Source organism: Cyanistes caeruleus, chromosome 3, assembly GCF_971803275.1.
Source record: "Cyanistes caeruleus chromosome 3, bCyaCae1.hap1.1, whole genome shotgun sequence".
Taxonomy (NCBI): domain Eukaryota; kingdom Metazoa; phylum Chordata; class Aves; order Passeriformes; family Paridae; genus Cyanistes; species Cyanistes caeruleus.
In genome coordinates, this window is record NC_141703.1 from 28122712 (window position 1) to 28137038 (window position 14327).

Consider the following 14327-nt stretch of genomic DNA (forward strand, 5'->3'; position numbering starts at 1 on the left):
TAACCAAATACCATTCTCCTCCCTATGTAATGTTCATGTTCCAAAATCAATATTACACAGGTCAGAAATATGAATTGGTTTCATCGATCTTCAGCTATAGCTCTAATAAGGTTTCTGTTCTTCCATTTAAAACAAGCCACTAGGATATTTCCTTATGCCTGTTTTCAAAGCAAAACTTTTTCCTCATGTCTGCTTTACTTATCGATCACTGCATGTCACAGAACATGACCAATGTTCACTTTTTAAACAGTTGCCACATTTCACTGCTTCTATCCAACAGTTGCAGGATTAAAACCCCAGGAAAACATGGGACACCTTGAATGCTACAGAATTAGCGCCTCAAAAAACATACAAACCTCTCAACCTCTGCCTCCTCCTTCTATTGTCATTATTGCAAGACAAAAAACAGAGAAGCTAAATATGATCTCAAAAAACTGACAAATCCAGTCATACCTACAATCCTATCATTTTAATATACCTAAAATCATCAGTATCATCTTAAAACTATATCCTGCAACTTGTTTAGGACGGGTTACTTTAATTTGAATGCTGTGACGCTACCAGCAGAAAGTAGCCATTGCTTCCTAATGAATAACTGCTCCTGAAATCATCCAGAAATTTGCAAAGCTCACTCATAGTCTGAGAAAAATAACACCTTCTCTGCTTCATGAGAAGACCTCATAGGACTACAAAGCACTGCTGTTTGCCTGATCACCAGTTTCACACCCACCTGCAGAGGACTGCAAGGGGCCCTCAAGTTCTGACAAAAGCTCCCTTTGAAGTTTAAGGGTGTCTGCAGCAAAGGCTCTGCTCAGAAGCTGGAGGTGACACACTACTGCTTCCTGTTAGCTACAGTACTAGCGAGCACGCTTGTCTTCTGGTGTGAATCTGAACAGAACAACCTTCTCTCACCCAAATTTGCTTCTGTGCTCAGTGAAATCTGAGATCTTCAAAGCATGACAATCACCCACCCAACCAAGACCACCAGTATCAGCCAAGACCTGATTGTCTTGGGTTAGGAACTACACAAAGAGAGCAAAAATCTGACCACTGAAGAGCCTGCAATTCATAAAGTGGCTCTACAGAGACTGCATAGGTTAAATCTGCATTTTTTTGTTCATTGTTATGTTACTTAAATGAGACAAACGTCAGGTTTCATTAACCTAGCAGCCTGCAACAGAAAGAACAACTAGTTAGCAGTATTTCTAACTAGGGACATGCCCAGTTCTTTCAGATTTCCAAAACTAAGGTGACATTACCTAGGTATAACACAGTTGGCAAAAAAAATTATCAGTAGGTAACTGTGCCTGTTACATAAACTATAGGCTTAAATGGTTCAAACAAGTTTATGGTTCTAATAATAGTAATTCGTAATTAATGAAGATAATCAGGCTCCTAGCTACCTTACAGAGTTCACCTCAGGTTATTCTGCTCTCTGGTAGCATCCTGTAGGTCTAAGTGTTACTGAGAAGAATATTTTTGGCTCAAGGAATTGAGCTGTGAGACAAACATCTGGTAAATTAAACCTAGAGAAATATTGTAAAATCTTGCAACTACTAACACTTGAAATGCAAAAACATGACAGTCTCATCAAGTGAATACAGAGTAATACAAACCTTCATCTATCCAAGGAGAGCTTTTCATAGCTCAGTGACAAGAGCAAAATTGAAATCTATGGAAAACTTTTATGCAGACCAATTTTTGTAACTATGGTGATGGAAAGCTACAGAAAACTCTAAAACAGGTCAAAAATAAGGCACAAGATTAGCAGCATGATTCACAGTTTTATCTATGGGCCTTTCTAAAAAGGAATAACCCCTGCATCTGCAGCTTTAATAGGTGAGTTAGCAACTCAGTGTCATGGGAAGTGCTGGTCTGGTGGCCAGATGAGCAAATAAGAGAGCTGACAACTTGGCTCTGCTCAGCCTGTTCTCTCTAATCAAAACCATCTGCTCAGATTGTGAAGACACTCCTGGTGACTTTTAGGCACAGCATGAACAACCTATGTAGTCACATGTGTGAAATACAGCAACTATCAAATTTATGAGTTATTGCTAAACTCTTTCTTTATTCCATACATAATAAATTTGAAATAGATATTTACGATCCTTTTCTCAATGTTATGAAATATACCCATTCACTTATTACATCACTTGTGGCACTCCAGGGAAAAAAACTAGCAATGCCCCAGTGTATTATAATTCACATACATGAACACACTATATGATGGAATGATACATAGAGATTAGGGCAGATGAAAGTTTGAGATGCAGTAAATTATTTCTTTAAACCTAATAAAAAGTAAAACTCTCATGCAGTACTAATACCAGAGAGGCATTTACGTGCATGACTACAGTTTCTCATTGCTAAATACGGGGTTTGCAAGACCAGATAAAGAGTACAAAAATAAGGAAAAAAGGTAAGTTCCTCAATTCAGTGCTTTTTCTTTTTCCTGCAGGTGTGCAAAAACTTGCTGTGATATGAACTGAATAAATTTTCTGTTATCCTACTAAGTGTTAGATGCCAGAAATAGTTGGAAGACCACATTTTGAACGAGTCTTTTTGTACTCTGAAGAAATGATTTCTTCAGTAACAATGCAGGCAAAAAAGTTTGAAACTGCTATGAATACAGGGATTTAATATTATGATATCACATTAAATTAAAAGGTTATTGTGTTCTTTCAAGGTAGTTCGTTTACTCCAGAGATAGAGGCAGATTCTTAAGAGCAAAAAAAACCCAAGCCATAGCACAGTGTTCACTGTAACATATCATGCACTAAGAAATGGGTAAGCTTTTTCATATTTTAAGTAATGTATTAATTTTCAAACTCTCCTTCTGGCACTTTCCCATGAGATGAAACAAAGTTGATAGCTACAGTCTCAGGATAAATCACAATGCAGCCTCTAGATCTGAAAGTGAGCTTCTACCTGCTGGACAGACATTCAAAGAATCCACCACATCCAGTATGCCCCTATCAGACACGATGTTGATAGGAAAAGAATGTTGGGGAAAAAAAGGAACTACTGTAATTTTATGACTACCATAATCCTCCAGTGGCTTTCTACATTTTAGAAGACTGTGTGTCCCATATCACTCTTTTCTTCTGTTGACTAAACTAACTTGATTCTTCTCAGCCTCTGTAAATCAGTTATGATTTCTAAATCCCAATTTTTTCTTCCTATCTTCTTCTAATTAATTTTTATTTAATTTTTTTTTCCTGTTCTCCTGTGGTTTATTTGCACTTGCCTTTGTTTAGTGATTACAATTAAGGTGAAATAGGAATTCAATGACACAGAGCTTCAAATAAAGGGTAGTTTGATAGCTATCATGTTTTTTGCAGAGCAAATTCATCAAGGAGAGGTACCTGAAATTTAATCAGACAATACTATCTTCAGATAAAAATATCTGGGACTGTTATGAAATTGTACTCTGTCAATTTTGTCGGTGTTATGTATGATACAAGGTTAAAATTTGTCAGCTTTTCAAAATCACAGTCAAAGGATAATTAAATTTTAGTGCTTTTAACTGCAAATTCTCTGGCCTCAGCAGACATGAAAGTCCTTTCAGCTGAATTTTAAATCTTAACTTTCAGAATTATATGAACCATAATCAGCATTACTCAGATCCCTCTGATGTCATCAAGGCTCATTTTACAAGGCATATGAGCTTCTGACTTGACCCTCTCTGGTGTATATAACAATCTTAAAAACTAGATACAATAATAACTTTATTTTATTACAACCTAAATGATCTAAGTAGATCAAAAATACATTAAAATGGGATTGTAACTAATAAAGAAACTGTAATTATTCAATTAAAAGCAGAACAGAACTGACCAATGCAAAGATTCTATTTGAAAATAGCTTTAGGTGACCAAATTTTCAATCAACTAGAATTATTTTCTCTTTTAGTGCTTTAAATTTGAGGATGGCATGAGAAACACATGGAAAGCCAATTGGAAACCTGAAATATTTACTTGAATGTCCACTAATTTAAAAAACCCCTGGATAATACAGACCACAGCTGTTAAATTTCAGTGTAAATGCCACTGCATTTCACTGACAGACCAATTCTCATGAGCAAGGAGGGTACTGGTTGGTAATGCTGAAGCCCTGCTCGCTTCTTTAAGGGTGAAAAGACAGGGAATGTGTTAAGTGCCGTGCTTGCTAACCCATGCATGGGGGGTTACAAACCAGCAGGCCGAGCACCACTTACCGAAGATTCACTGTCTCTAACAAGGAAATCTCCTTCCACTCCCCTTTCGTTCAGGGCACATTCTGCTTGGTGCCGGGTAACGTTCCCGTAATACCACTCTCTTCCAGCAAATCGTCCGGTAGAAGATGGTCCCGTGTAGCTTATCTGAGGCGGATAGGAAGTGTTCATGGAAGGACCATCACTAATGATTACTACATAGTTTTTAGGAACAAGACCGATTTGACCTCTGGAATTTTTACATTTCCACCATTCTGGGTCATTTTCTGGCTTTTCAATGACTTCCATCGTTTCCCCTTTTTCAAAATTGAGCTCTTCTTCTGTGACGGAGCTGAATGGGTACAGTGTCTGAACGATGTGGAGTACTTTGGTGCCCTGGCCGTTACTCATGGAAGCGCCTTTCCTTAGGCTGAGGAAGCTGGGTGAATCTGCAGTTGCCTCCTCAACCTCCTCTACCACATAGTTCGAAGGGAACCAGCCGATCTGTCCGTTGTAGCTACCTCTCCACCAGCCATCGCTGCACTTCTCCATGACAATCACTCGGGACCCTTTAACGAGGGACAGTTCATCCTCCCTCTCGGCAACGTAGGCAAATTTCACGTAGGCGGGAATGTTAAGATCGTAAATCCGGTCGGCGCTGCTGCCGTTGGAAGGGTATTCTGCGTCTGTGCTGGGAGTGGGGGAGGCGTCTCTTGCACTCGTCTTTCTCTTTGTTTTTCCCAAGCCTGTTAAAGACAGAAATGTAAAGTGGTCACTTGGAATGCTTGTCCCCAGATTGCAGAAGCTGGATGTGGTGACATGCTGTACCCTCACTTCAACAACACTGATAAATGGAGATCTCTTCTGTAACACTACATAGTCAGTAACTAGCAACACCTTTAAGAGATTCTCGTTAACATCCAGCTGATGCACCATTAGGTAAAGAGCAATTTGTGTTATAATGACTTCTAGTCTCTTCTCAAAAGTAGCAGAGTTTAAACACAGTGATTTCTTCACTAGAACAGCTAATCACTGAAACCCATTCTGAGCTTGCTGTTAATATATCTTTAAATTCCAGCCAAATGACCATGCCTTTTAATTTTACAGATGACTTCAATTAGGCTCAAACAAAAAGTGAAAGAAAACCTACAAAAATTAACGAGCACAGAAATAAAAGCTAAAGTTTCTCTGCAGATTGTATTGCTCCCTTTGCTTTGGCAGTACCCAGGCAGGCACAGCTGCAATCCCTTCCAACTGCAACCCTCCTTCCAAAACCCACACCTCTTTCTACTACATTTTATCATGTACTGTAACAGCAAAAACCTGATGATGAGGAAGACCATTTGTGTATGTTTCCCTATAATCTGTAAATTCTGATATCCTGTCATGGCTTTAATTATAATGTAAATACAATGTACAGGAGAAACAACAATAACATTGAACACATCACCTTCTATTTATTTTTTTTTAAAATTAGAGAAACCATACTAATGTCTGTTTAAATATAGAAAAACTGCACAACACATTTGGAGTACTTTTCAAGCTTTTGCAGCAAGCCTCACTTAAGCTTATATATAAACAAAATAATAAATTAAGTGAACAAGTAGCCTCCCTTGTGAAATTCACTTACAAAATTCCTGAAAAACAACCAAGCAACACCCAAAATATCATGCAAGAGACAGAAAGCAAAACCATCACAGAAATAGGAGCATTTGTACTTTTCTCCATACTCCTAGAGCCTGGGCAGCAGGTGAGAGATTTAGTTGAGACACAAGAGCACACACGGTGATTATGGAATATTTAATGGAAGGAAAATAATAAAAGTACTTTTTCTTTGAATAATCTGAAATAAGAAGATGCATGCTATTGTGTTTTTAACAATTCAGGCCTATTCAATCCAGCCACTCCACTGCCAAAAAGTGAGTTTTAATATATTTAGATATGTATGTACTTGCATACACAATGGACATCTTCAGATGCCTTCAGTATCTTCAAAGCTGTTTGACCACCACAAGACTTCATGCTTATGTCACAATTGTCTGTACAGCACAGACTAACAATGCACACAAAACCACGCAGGGATCGCTGTCTAGAAGGGTTAAATACATTAACTAATACATGATCTTATGGTCTCAGAAGATGAGAGAAAATTCTGATGATCCTAAGTTGTCTCCTGACCTTCCCCAGTAGGGCCTGATTTCCTGCTGGAGCCTGCTACATCCTAATGTAACTCTAACTACATCACTTCAGCCAAGAGTAAGTGGCTGCACTTTCAAGCAAAATGAGGGAGGCAGTTTATTGTGCTAGGGGAGACAATCACAGGAAAAGAGTGTACAAGCGAGTACTAATCAGAAGCTGGTCAGCCTCTGATCTCTGCCAAGACTGGAAATTTTCATCAGTTTAGTGATAATTTTTAACCAAAAAGACAAGGATGTTTCAGAACTAATGAGCATTAAATTACAGTGATATAAACAAACACAACTTAAGGGTCGTTCTGTTAAGAAAAGGGGGAAATTACTTGTTATAAATTCATTGAAAACAAGCAACTGCATTTCAATAGATTCACTCCACACAAAGCCTTCCACTGAGACTGAAGTTTCCAGATTAAAAACTTAGGCTTTTATCAGCTCACTAATGAAGATACACAGTTCACTTCCTGGAATCACAGCAAAAGAACTAATGAAAAAAGTGGTAGATGGTAAAGTAGATGGCCTAAGTAGCTGAAATGCAGAGTACAGAGATAACTGTGAGAAATGGGGATGTAGTGTGACAAGAAAATACCATAAACTTAAGTATCTAGAGAAAAAAAATATTGACAAACAGGCAAACCCCCAAAATTTCTCAAAAATCCCCTTTGACATCTCATAAAAGTATCTAAACATTTAGGAAAAAGTTATCATTCAAGCACTTTCTTTCATTTGGAGTTTCAAAAATCCCCTCTTTTTTCACAGACCTTCCAACTGTGCATCTGACATTTCAAATGTTGCTTCCTATCATGCCAATTAAACATAACAAATTTGGGTAAATAAAAAAAAAATACAGTAAAGTTTCTAATTTCTATCAATAAAGACTACTGGAGTTCTTCAGTTTAAGCTTAACATTTCATGTGAACAAACTTTTTAAGACTGACAGCATGGTAATGATTAACCTTTTGCAACGGCAGCAATGTGCACCAAAGACTTTCCAGTTGGTTTGACCAAAGGAACAAACTATGCAGAGACCCATCTGCAGTCAAGCACAGCGAAGGGCATGCACATTATCTAAGAATCATTTTTTATGTGAGGTTGCAACATTCATAACTGTGTCCATGACTGAAAAGGAAACAAGTTGTTCCAGGAGCAGAATGAAGGAAATATGTTCCTGTTTTTCTCTGTTCCTGCTGAGCTATTCCTCCTCTTCCTCCCACATCTCCTGAAGGATCCACAGTAAGTCCCCAGGTCCTTCTCATGTCTCTAGCCCCTCAATGCCATCTCCAAAATGCCTTCAAAGCGTACTCCATCTCCCCTGGTGCTGCCCTCTTCCCTGCCTTTGTTGGGCTGGCCAGTGAAGCACAGTGCCTGGTGCCCCACTGCCTTTCAGTCCTGCCTGGACTGAGCAAAGAACTGGGGTTGCTCTGGCTTCTCATCCAGTGAGGGACACCAGCAATGACTCTCGCAGGCACAGGCTTGGAGAAAACTAGTTAGTGTATCTCTGCCAGTCTGTCAAGTTTGCCTAAAATTGGCTGAGTTATCAAGGATGGACAGATGGACGGACTATGACAGCTGACTGTGACAGCATGACTAGTGAAAGCTTCATTTCCTTAGGAAAGTCTAAAAATACAGTTTAGTGGGATGGCTCGTCACAGCTAAAGAATAAAGTTAGAATAATTATAAACTTTGTATATGCATCTGTAACAAAAACCACAACTCCATTAAAAAAAGAAAAATATAATCTGCATGAGTCATCTCTAGAAGAGTAAACACTACAGTTCTACTAACAGAAATGCTCACTTACTACTATTTGTAAGGGGATCCCTATTCTTATGTCCAAATGGAATGAAACCCATATGAAGGATTTCATGGAAAACAAAACATTCAAGCACTGTGGGAGTCACATGTAGAAAAGTTGAATATCCTTGCAATTGCAGTCATAGTTTTGGCATGTTTCATTGTCTTTGTTCTAATGAAAACCTATCTACTAATCTATCTACCTATCTACTACAACTGTGCTTTTCCTATTCTGACTCATTGGTTACAGTTCATCTGTAACCTCTGGAAGCCGTAATCCTTTGTAAAACAAATAGTTGTCATAAGGAGTAATCTAAAGCAAGAGGTTAGCTTTCAAGTGAGAAGAAAAGTGTGGAAGGAAAAGTAACATTGCAAAACAAAGCAGCAGAAAGCCTCTTACTGCAATTTGTAGGAAGTAACACTATTCACAATCGACAAGTAACCCGCAGTAAATTACTTCATTTTCACTCTTACAAATACATTGTCAAGTGATGCGAGTTTGTATAATTCTTAGGATACATTAATGAGACAAAAAAAAATAAAATAAAAATCAACTGGCTAGCAGCATTTCCAGAGAAGTGACCCACTGCAAATCCTCCTTCTCTCTGCAGTGAAAGAAATCCTCTGGCCCCAATTAGTGCTAGGAAACTCAGAAACGTGCCTGTCGCGTCATTACGTGCTGTCTTCCTTTCCTAGCTCAGCTGTGGCTCTAAAGAATAGCTTGTTTTCTGAGCAGCAGGCTGAAGACCAGTTTCCTGTGAATTTGCTTCCTGTCACTTAAGTTTCCATTGTGCAAGCACCCCTTTATTACCAGCTTGTCCCCGAGACAGCCCTTCCATTGTACCTATAAGGTCCTCAAGTTTGCATCTCCAATTCCATCTCCCCACAGCATTTCCAGCCTTCCCACCTCACATCCAAAGGAAATGTCTTGAGTTCCCCTAAGCCTCAAAGCTCAAAGTGGTGGAATTTCCCTCTGGTCGATCTCCTCTGGCCTGATGCTGGGACAGTGTCTCCTGCCATGCTGGCCACACTCCTGGGCCAAAGCTTGGCTGCCTGTCAGCACAGATGCCCCAACTGCCCAGCCTTCTCCTACTAAAATCAAAAGGATTTCTCTCTCTCTGCTGCTTTCACTGATGGCACTGAAACAAGGCTGCAGAGCTACAACCTCTATGAAAATTGGTTCACAGGATAAACAAGTTTAACTATATTTAAAACATATCTTATCAAACACATACGTAACACTTCCATACAAAGGGTTTTTTTTGCCGCTAGTATAAGTTTATATTCCATTTGCTAATTATGGTTTAACATTCCATCCTATCTTTACTAGAAAAAGGCTATTTACAAAAAAGACAACTGATTTTATGAAGTTTTATTTGACAAGTCCTTCCATGTTCCTGCAAGCTGGTATCCTTATCTGAAACTGATGAATGACCACATTTTGTATTTTAACTGCATTTGATCATCCCCAGAGATGAAAGAATATCTCCACAGGCTTATTCAGACTCACAGTTATTAAGTTCTGCTTAAGAATAACATGAACCAAACATTAAAGGTATTTGCAGTCAAATTCTCTAGCATCCCCTTCCCAACACTGCTACTTAAATTTGTAAAATCTCGTAGCTTAACTTTAGACTAAATACAGTTGCGTTTCTTTTTTAAAGGAATTTTACGTAGATTTGATACCTGACTTTTTCTCAAGTTGATTTGATATTCCTGTCTTTTGTATTTCTCCCTCTTCCATAAAAGAAAAATAAATTATTCAGTATCAAATGAGTTTCTGAGTAATTGTTGGCAAGTCATCAGTGTCATCTGAATTGTCCCAACCCACCTCTTCTCTGATTTTAATACATAATTTTAATATACAAATGATGAGGAAAGATATTTTTTGCAGCTTACCTGCACATCAAAATCACAGGATAAAAAAACCCAAAAACCCTTTCAGAAAAACATTGTAATACAAGAAAACTATTGCTTTGAGAAATCCTAAGAGCAATACTAAATGTCCAAAACATCTGAATTCATCAATTCAGAACTCAGTTAAAAAAACCAAATACTACTGAATACAACAGATACAACTCCTTCAGAATCCTCCAATAGCTTCTTATTCAAATATCAAGAAAAATTAAGGAAGGACACTCTCCTCCAAAAGTGACCTATAAACTATAAAATACACTGCAAAACCAACAACTGTGTCTCAATACAACCGAGTTTTGAAAACTACTTCCTCTTTAAGGGACTAGAGTTCTATTAAATGGTGTTCTTCAAATATCCTGTATCAATGCTGGAGAAGCTAGTTTTAAGTCTAAATAGGCAGCTGGAAATATAAAAATGGATGCTGCTGAGTAAAGCTGTTAGTTCTCTCCATGGCAATTAGAAAGCCAACTATTTGCACATTTTCATCTACTGCCATATTTACATATCTTAATAGATTTTTTATCACAACAAGTTGGAACTAATTTTCCTATAATGTATTCAAACCTTTATGTCTAAAATTAGTTTTTGATCAGTTATTATATATTACTGCAAAGCTGTAAATTGGCCAAAAAGTGACTTGAGCAAGATAAGAGTCATCAAAGAGCTATCTTGAATTAATAGTTCATCAAATACCAACAGGTACTCTCTTTCATAGTCTATTTACAAGTACAACAAGCTTTTTTCTCAATTAAAAAAACTAGAATACCAAAGCACAGAAACTGATCCTAGAGCTGAAAAGGATACATGTGCACCCACAACTCACCCACACACAGTTAAAATAATGGGTTTGAAACTTCACATGAATATTTTGTGCGTGTGTGTATATATATATATATGTACATGAAAATGTATATATAGGAAAAATAATTAAGAAAATATCTTTTATGGGAAATATTAACTGCCCAGAAACTCAACTTTTTAAAATATTACTGACCATTATCCTCTGAATAAAAAAAAAACAAAAAAAAAGAAATAAAAAACACCCAAAAAACCCCCACCAAACCAGACAAGCAAAAACCCTACAAAACAAAACAAAAACAAAAAACAAACAAACAAAAAACCAAAACCAAACAAACAAGCAAAAGATACCACCACAACAAAAAATACCTTAGAACAACAATGCAACCACTTGTTAAATTTTTCATACTAATTTTAATGCATTTTAATTTAGGCACCCTCTCTCTAGAGTAAAATGCTTTTAACAGTACCACTTGCTTTATGGCTATAAAAAACCCAAAGAAAGCCATAACGTAATAGAAACTGCACAAAGAACATGAGTACAGTACAATTTTAATGGAAATATTTTCATTTTAACAATTTTTTTATAGCAATGGGTTTTGTTCTTTAAAAATAACCCAATTACAATCCAAACTGAAAAAAAGCACTCCAGAGTGCTGAGAAATTTAACCTTGTTATAGTATTTTAAGATGACTTCCATTAAAGAGTTGAAGGATTCAAGATAAACAAGTTTGAGGCTGATAAATCTGAGGAAGACAATACAAATACCCAGAGGGGGAAAAAAAAATATATATTGCTGCTAGTTTCAGAGTTATATAGAAGTTAAGAAATGAATTTCAGCTGAAATTGAGATATGTTTTAGTTCCTGTAAACATTAAATCAAATTTTACAACTCCCCTTGTTTTAAAAATATTCAAAGACAAGGCAACCAGAAATTTTCATTCAGTTTAGTAACCTAGTGTTTTCTATTAGATGGAACAGGATCAAGCAAATTTCTCAAAATTAATTTTTATTTAAAAGTCATATTTTGACATTTTAGTCAATTTTAAGATACTTAAAATGATTTTTCTTGTGTATTCTAACAAAAAGTTATTCATCTCTGAATACTATGACAGTGAATTATACTGTATATTAATGTATACATTTAATAAGAGTGCAAAGTGTTTAGTGTTTGTTTTTAAATAAACTAAAAATTTTATTACGAAAGAAGTAATTAACTGTTCAGGAAAACTCTTCAGAAAAAAAACCACCATAATGCAATGTAAATTAAGTAATTCGTTCACTCAGTACAGAGCTAAACACAACTTCTTGTCAACTGGAACATTCAGATCAGACATTCATGTAGTTTTGTTTATTTATTATTACTTTTATAATTTCAAATTAACTTGTCTTTGCTTCTTTATTACAAAGGAATTCAGCAATCAAAGTTTCTTCTGTTACACAGAAAGAAAAAAATCAAACATTTCTGCACATTTTCGGACTGCAACCTCCCACTCCTTCTCCCCTTCCACCTACATGTACAGTTTCCAAGAAAATGTTCAAAGGCTAAGATCCATATGGGATAGTCAGTGTTTTAGAAGCAACATATCCATCAACAGCACTCTTTAAAGGACACTGCTATAAATTCCAGAAATCTTCAGCTGCACTTGTGATACAGAAATGAAGCTTTACAGCTCAATTAATGACTTTTCGTATCTCCTCTAAGAAGCTCAATATAAAAAAAAAAGCCACACTAGAACAAATCAGAAAATGGAAACTCTTCTCTAAATGTCAAAGTGAAAATGTGACATTTCAACAACCAGGCTGCTTTATCACTGCTTTTCAAATACAGGAAAAATCAGTGTCCAAGTTTTCCATGCATCAAACACTATTTGGTCTGGAAGCTTCCATAAAGAAATCAATTTAACAACTATATTAAAACCAACTACTGCACCAATTCTTGTAATTTACACTGTGCTACACATGCCTATTTGTGATTAGGAAAGGTACACTCAAATTCCAGTATCAGGTACTGAGTTTTCTTTACCCGGATCATTTTAGAGCAAAAGGTTAAAATTATAAAGATTCAATTATAGGGACATATGTGGACAGAGACAAATGCACCCTCTGGATGCTTCCATAAACTGCCTCATGTATGTTCTCACCCCAGTGGCAAAATGATATAGAAGACTCACTAAGCAAATTTAAATGGTCTTGGGATTTTAATTCCTCAATACAACAGGAAAACAGGAAAACACCTGCCTTGTTCTCAGAAGACATATAAAATGAATGGGGTTTCTCAAGACCTACCATTCCAAATGATCTCTACATATTTAAATTGAAGCTTGCTTGCTTTAAATATGTGGTCTCTGGTTTCAAACACAAATAAAAACATTTTCACCTGATTTGTAATCTTATAAATAATGCTATCTTGCTTTTGAAAGATGTCCTGATAAGAGAATATAACCCGATAAGAGAATATACCTTAAATCTAAGGCAGCCCTATATTCTAAGAACATATCTATAGTGTGGGGAGAAGGCACAGTAGCCATGTAGGACTTCTCATTGCCTTCTGTTCCCTTGATGTAGAGAGGAAAGCTACACTGGTTTGCCTCTCCTTCACAAACACTAACAGAGGACATTGGCAAAAAAAATCACTAATATGTGTGAGACGCTCCAAATTGTCTACCTCAATGCATACTCCTGTCCCTCAAGAAGTACGTCATAGTTTGTGTACCCTCTTCCCTTCCAGCACTTGGTGGAAAGATGATTTATATTTAGATATCTCACATTTGTATGAAGTAAAAGGAGTGCACAGGACAGCTCAGGATACAAATTTGACTTCCTAACACTAACCCACTCAATTAAAAAGAAATTAGAGAAAATAAAATACAGCAAGTCCAAAATAGACTACCCTCAATGCAAGATGACAACCCTCCAATTTAAAGACCCTTCCAAATAACTGAGATGAAATTATTCTATTTTAAACACACGTAAGTATAGTTCCAACTTTGTAATTTTACTTCTTGTATGCTCAAATTTACTCTCAATTCTGTATCTGAAAAGCAAAGATGTAACAGATGTTACAGATAGAGATTGAAATTTGGATCACCAAGCCCAAACCTGAAGAGAGAAACTACAAAGCAGCAATTATACAGCCCCTCAGCTCTAAGAAATGCTTTGGAAGACAATGATCCAAATACTGACTCAAGGGCAGTATCTCAGCATCAGAAAGCTCAAGACAGACCCTCCTGAAGTACAACAGATCTACCCTTTGAGCTTACTGTGTTTTACTCCAGTTGACCCATACCAATTCCAAGCACGATGAAACACCTTAGTAGTTCTACCATAAGGTCAGAATGCCCATGTTATACCATACTAATGTTTTCCAACATTAAATAAATGCTACAAGAAAATACAAGATGTTGACTACATTTTCTCTTAAGAATCGTCAA

General features: G+C 36.7%; 1 protein-coding gene across 5 annotated transcripts in view; it reads right to left on the minus strand.

Moving 5' to 3' along the window:
• NCK2 (NCK adaptor protein 2) overlaps positions 1 to 14327 on the minus strand; it is a 120436-nt gene that overhangs the window by 42494 nt on the left and 63615 nt on the right. For all 5 annotated transcript variants that reach the window (XR_015284286.1, XM_086880333.1, XM_086880330.1 and 2 more), the window contains exon 4: positions 4217 to 4938. Coding sequence is in view for 4 of the 5 variants with exons in the window: in XM_086880333.1 (XP_086736459.1) it covers positions 4217 to 4938 (722 nt within the window). In the remaining variant the exon portion in view is untranslated. The remainder of the gene's footprint in view (positions 1 to 4216; positions 4939 to 14327) is intronic.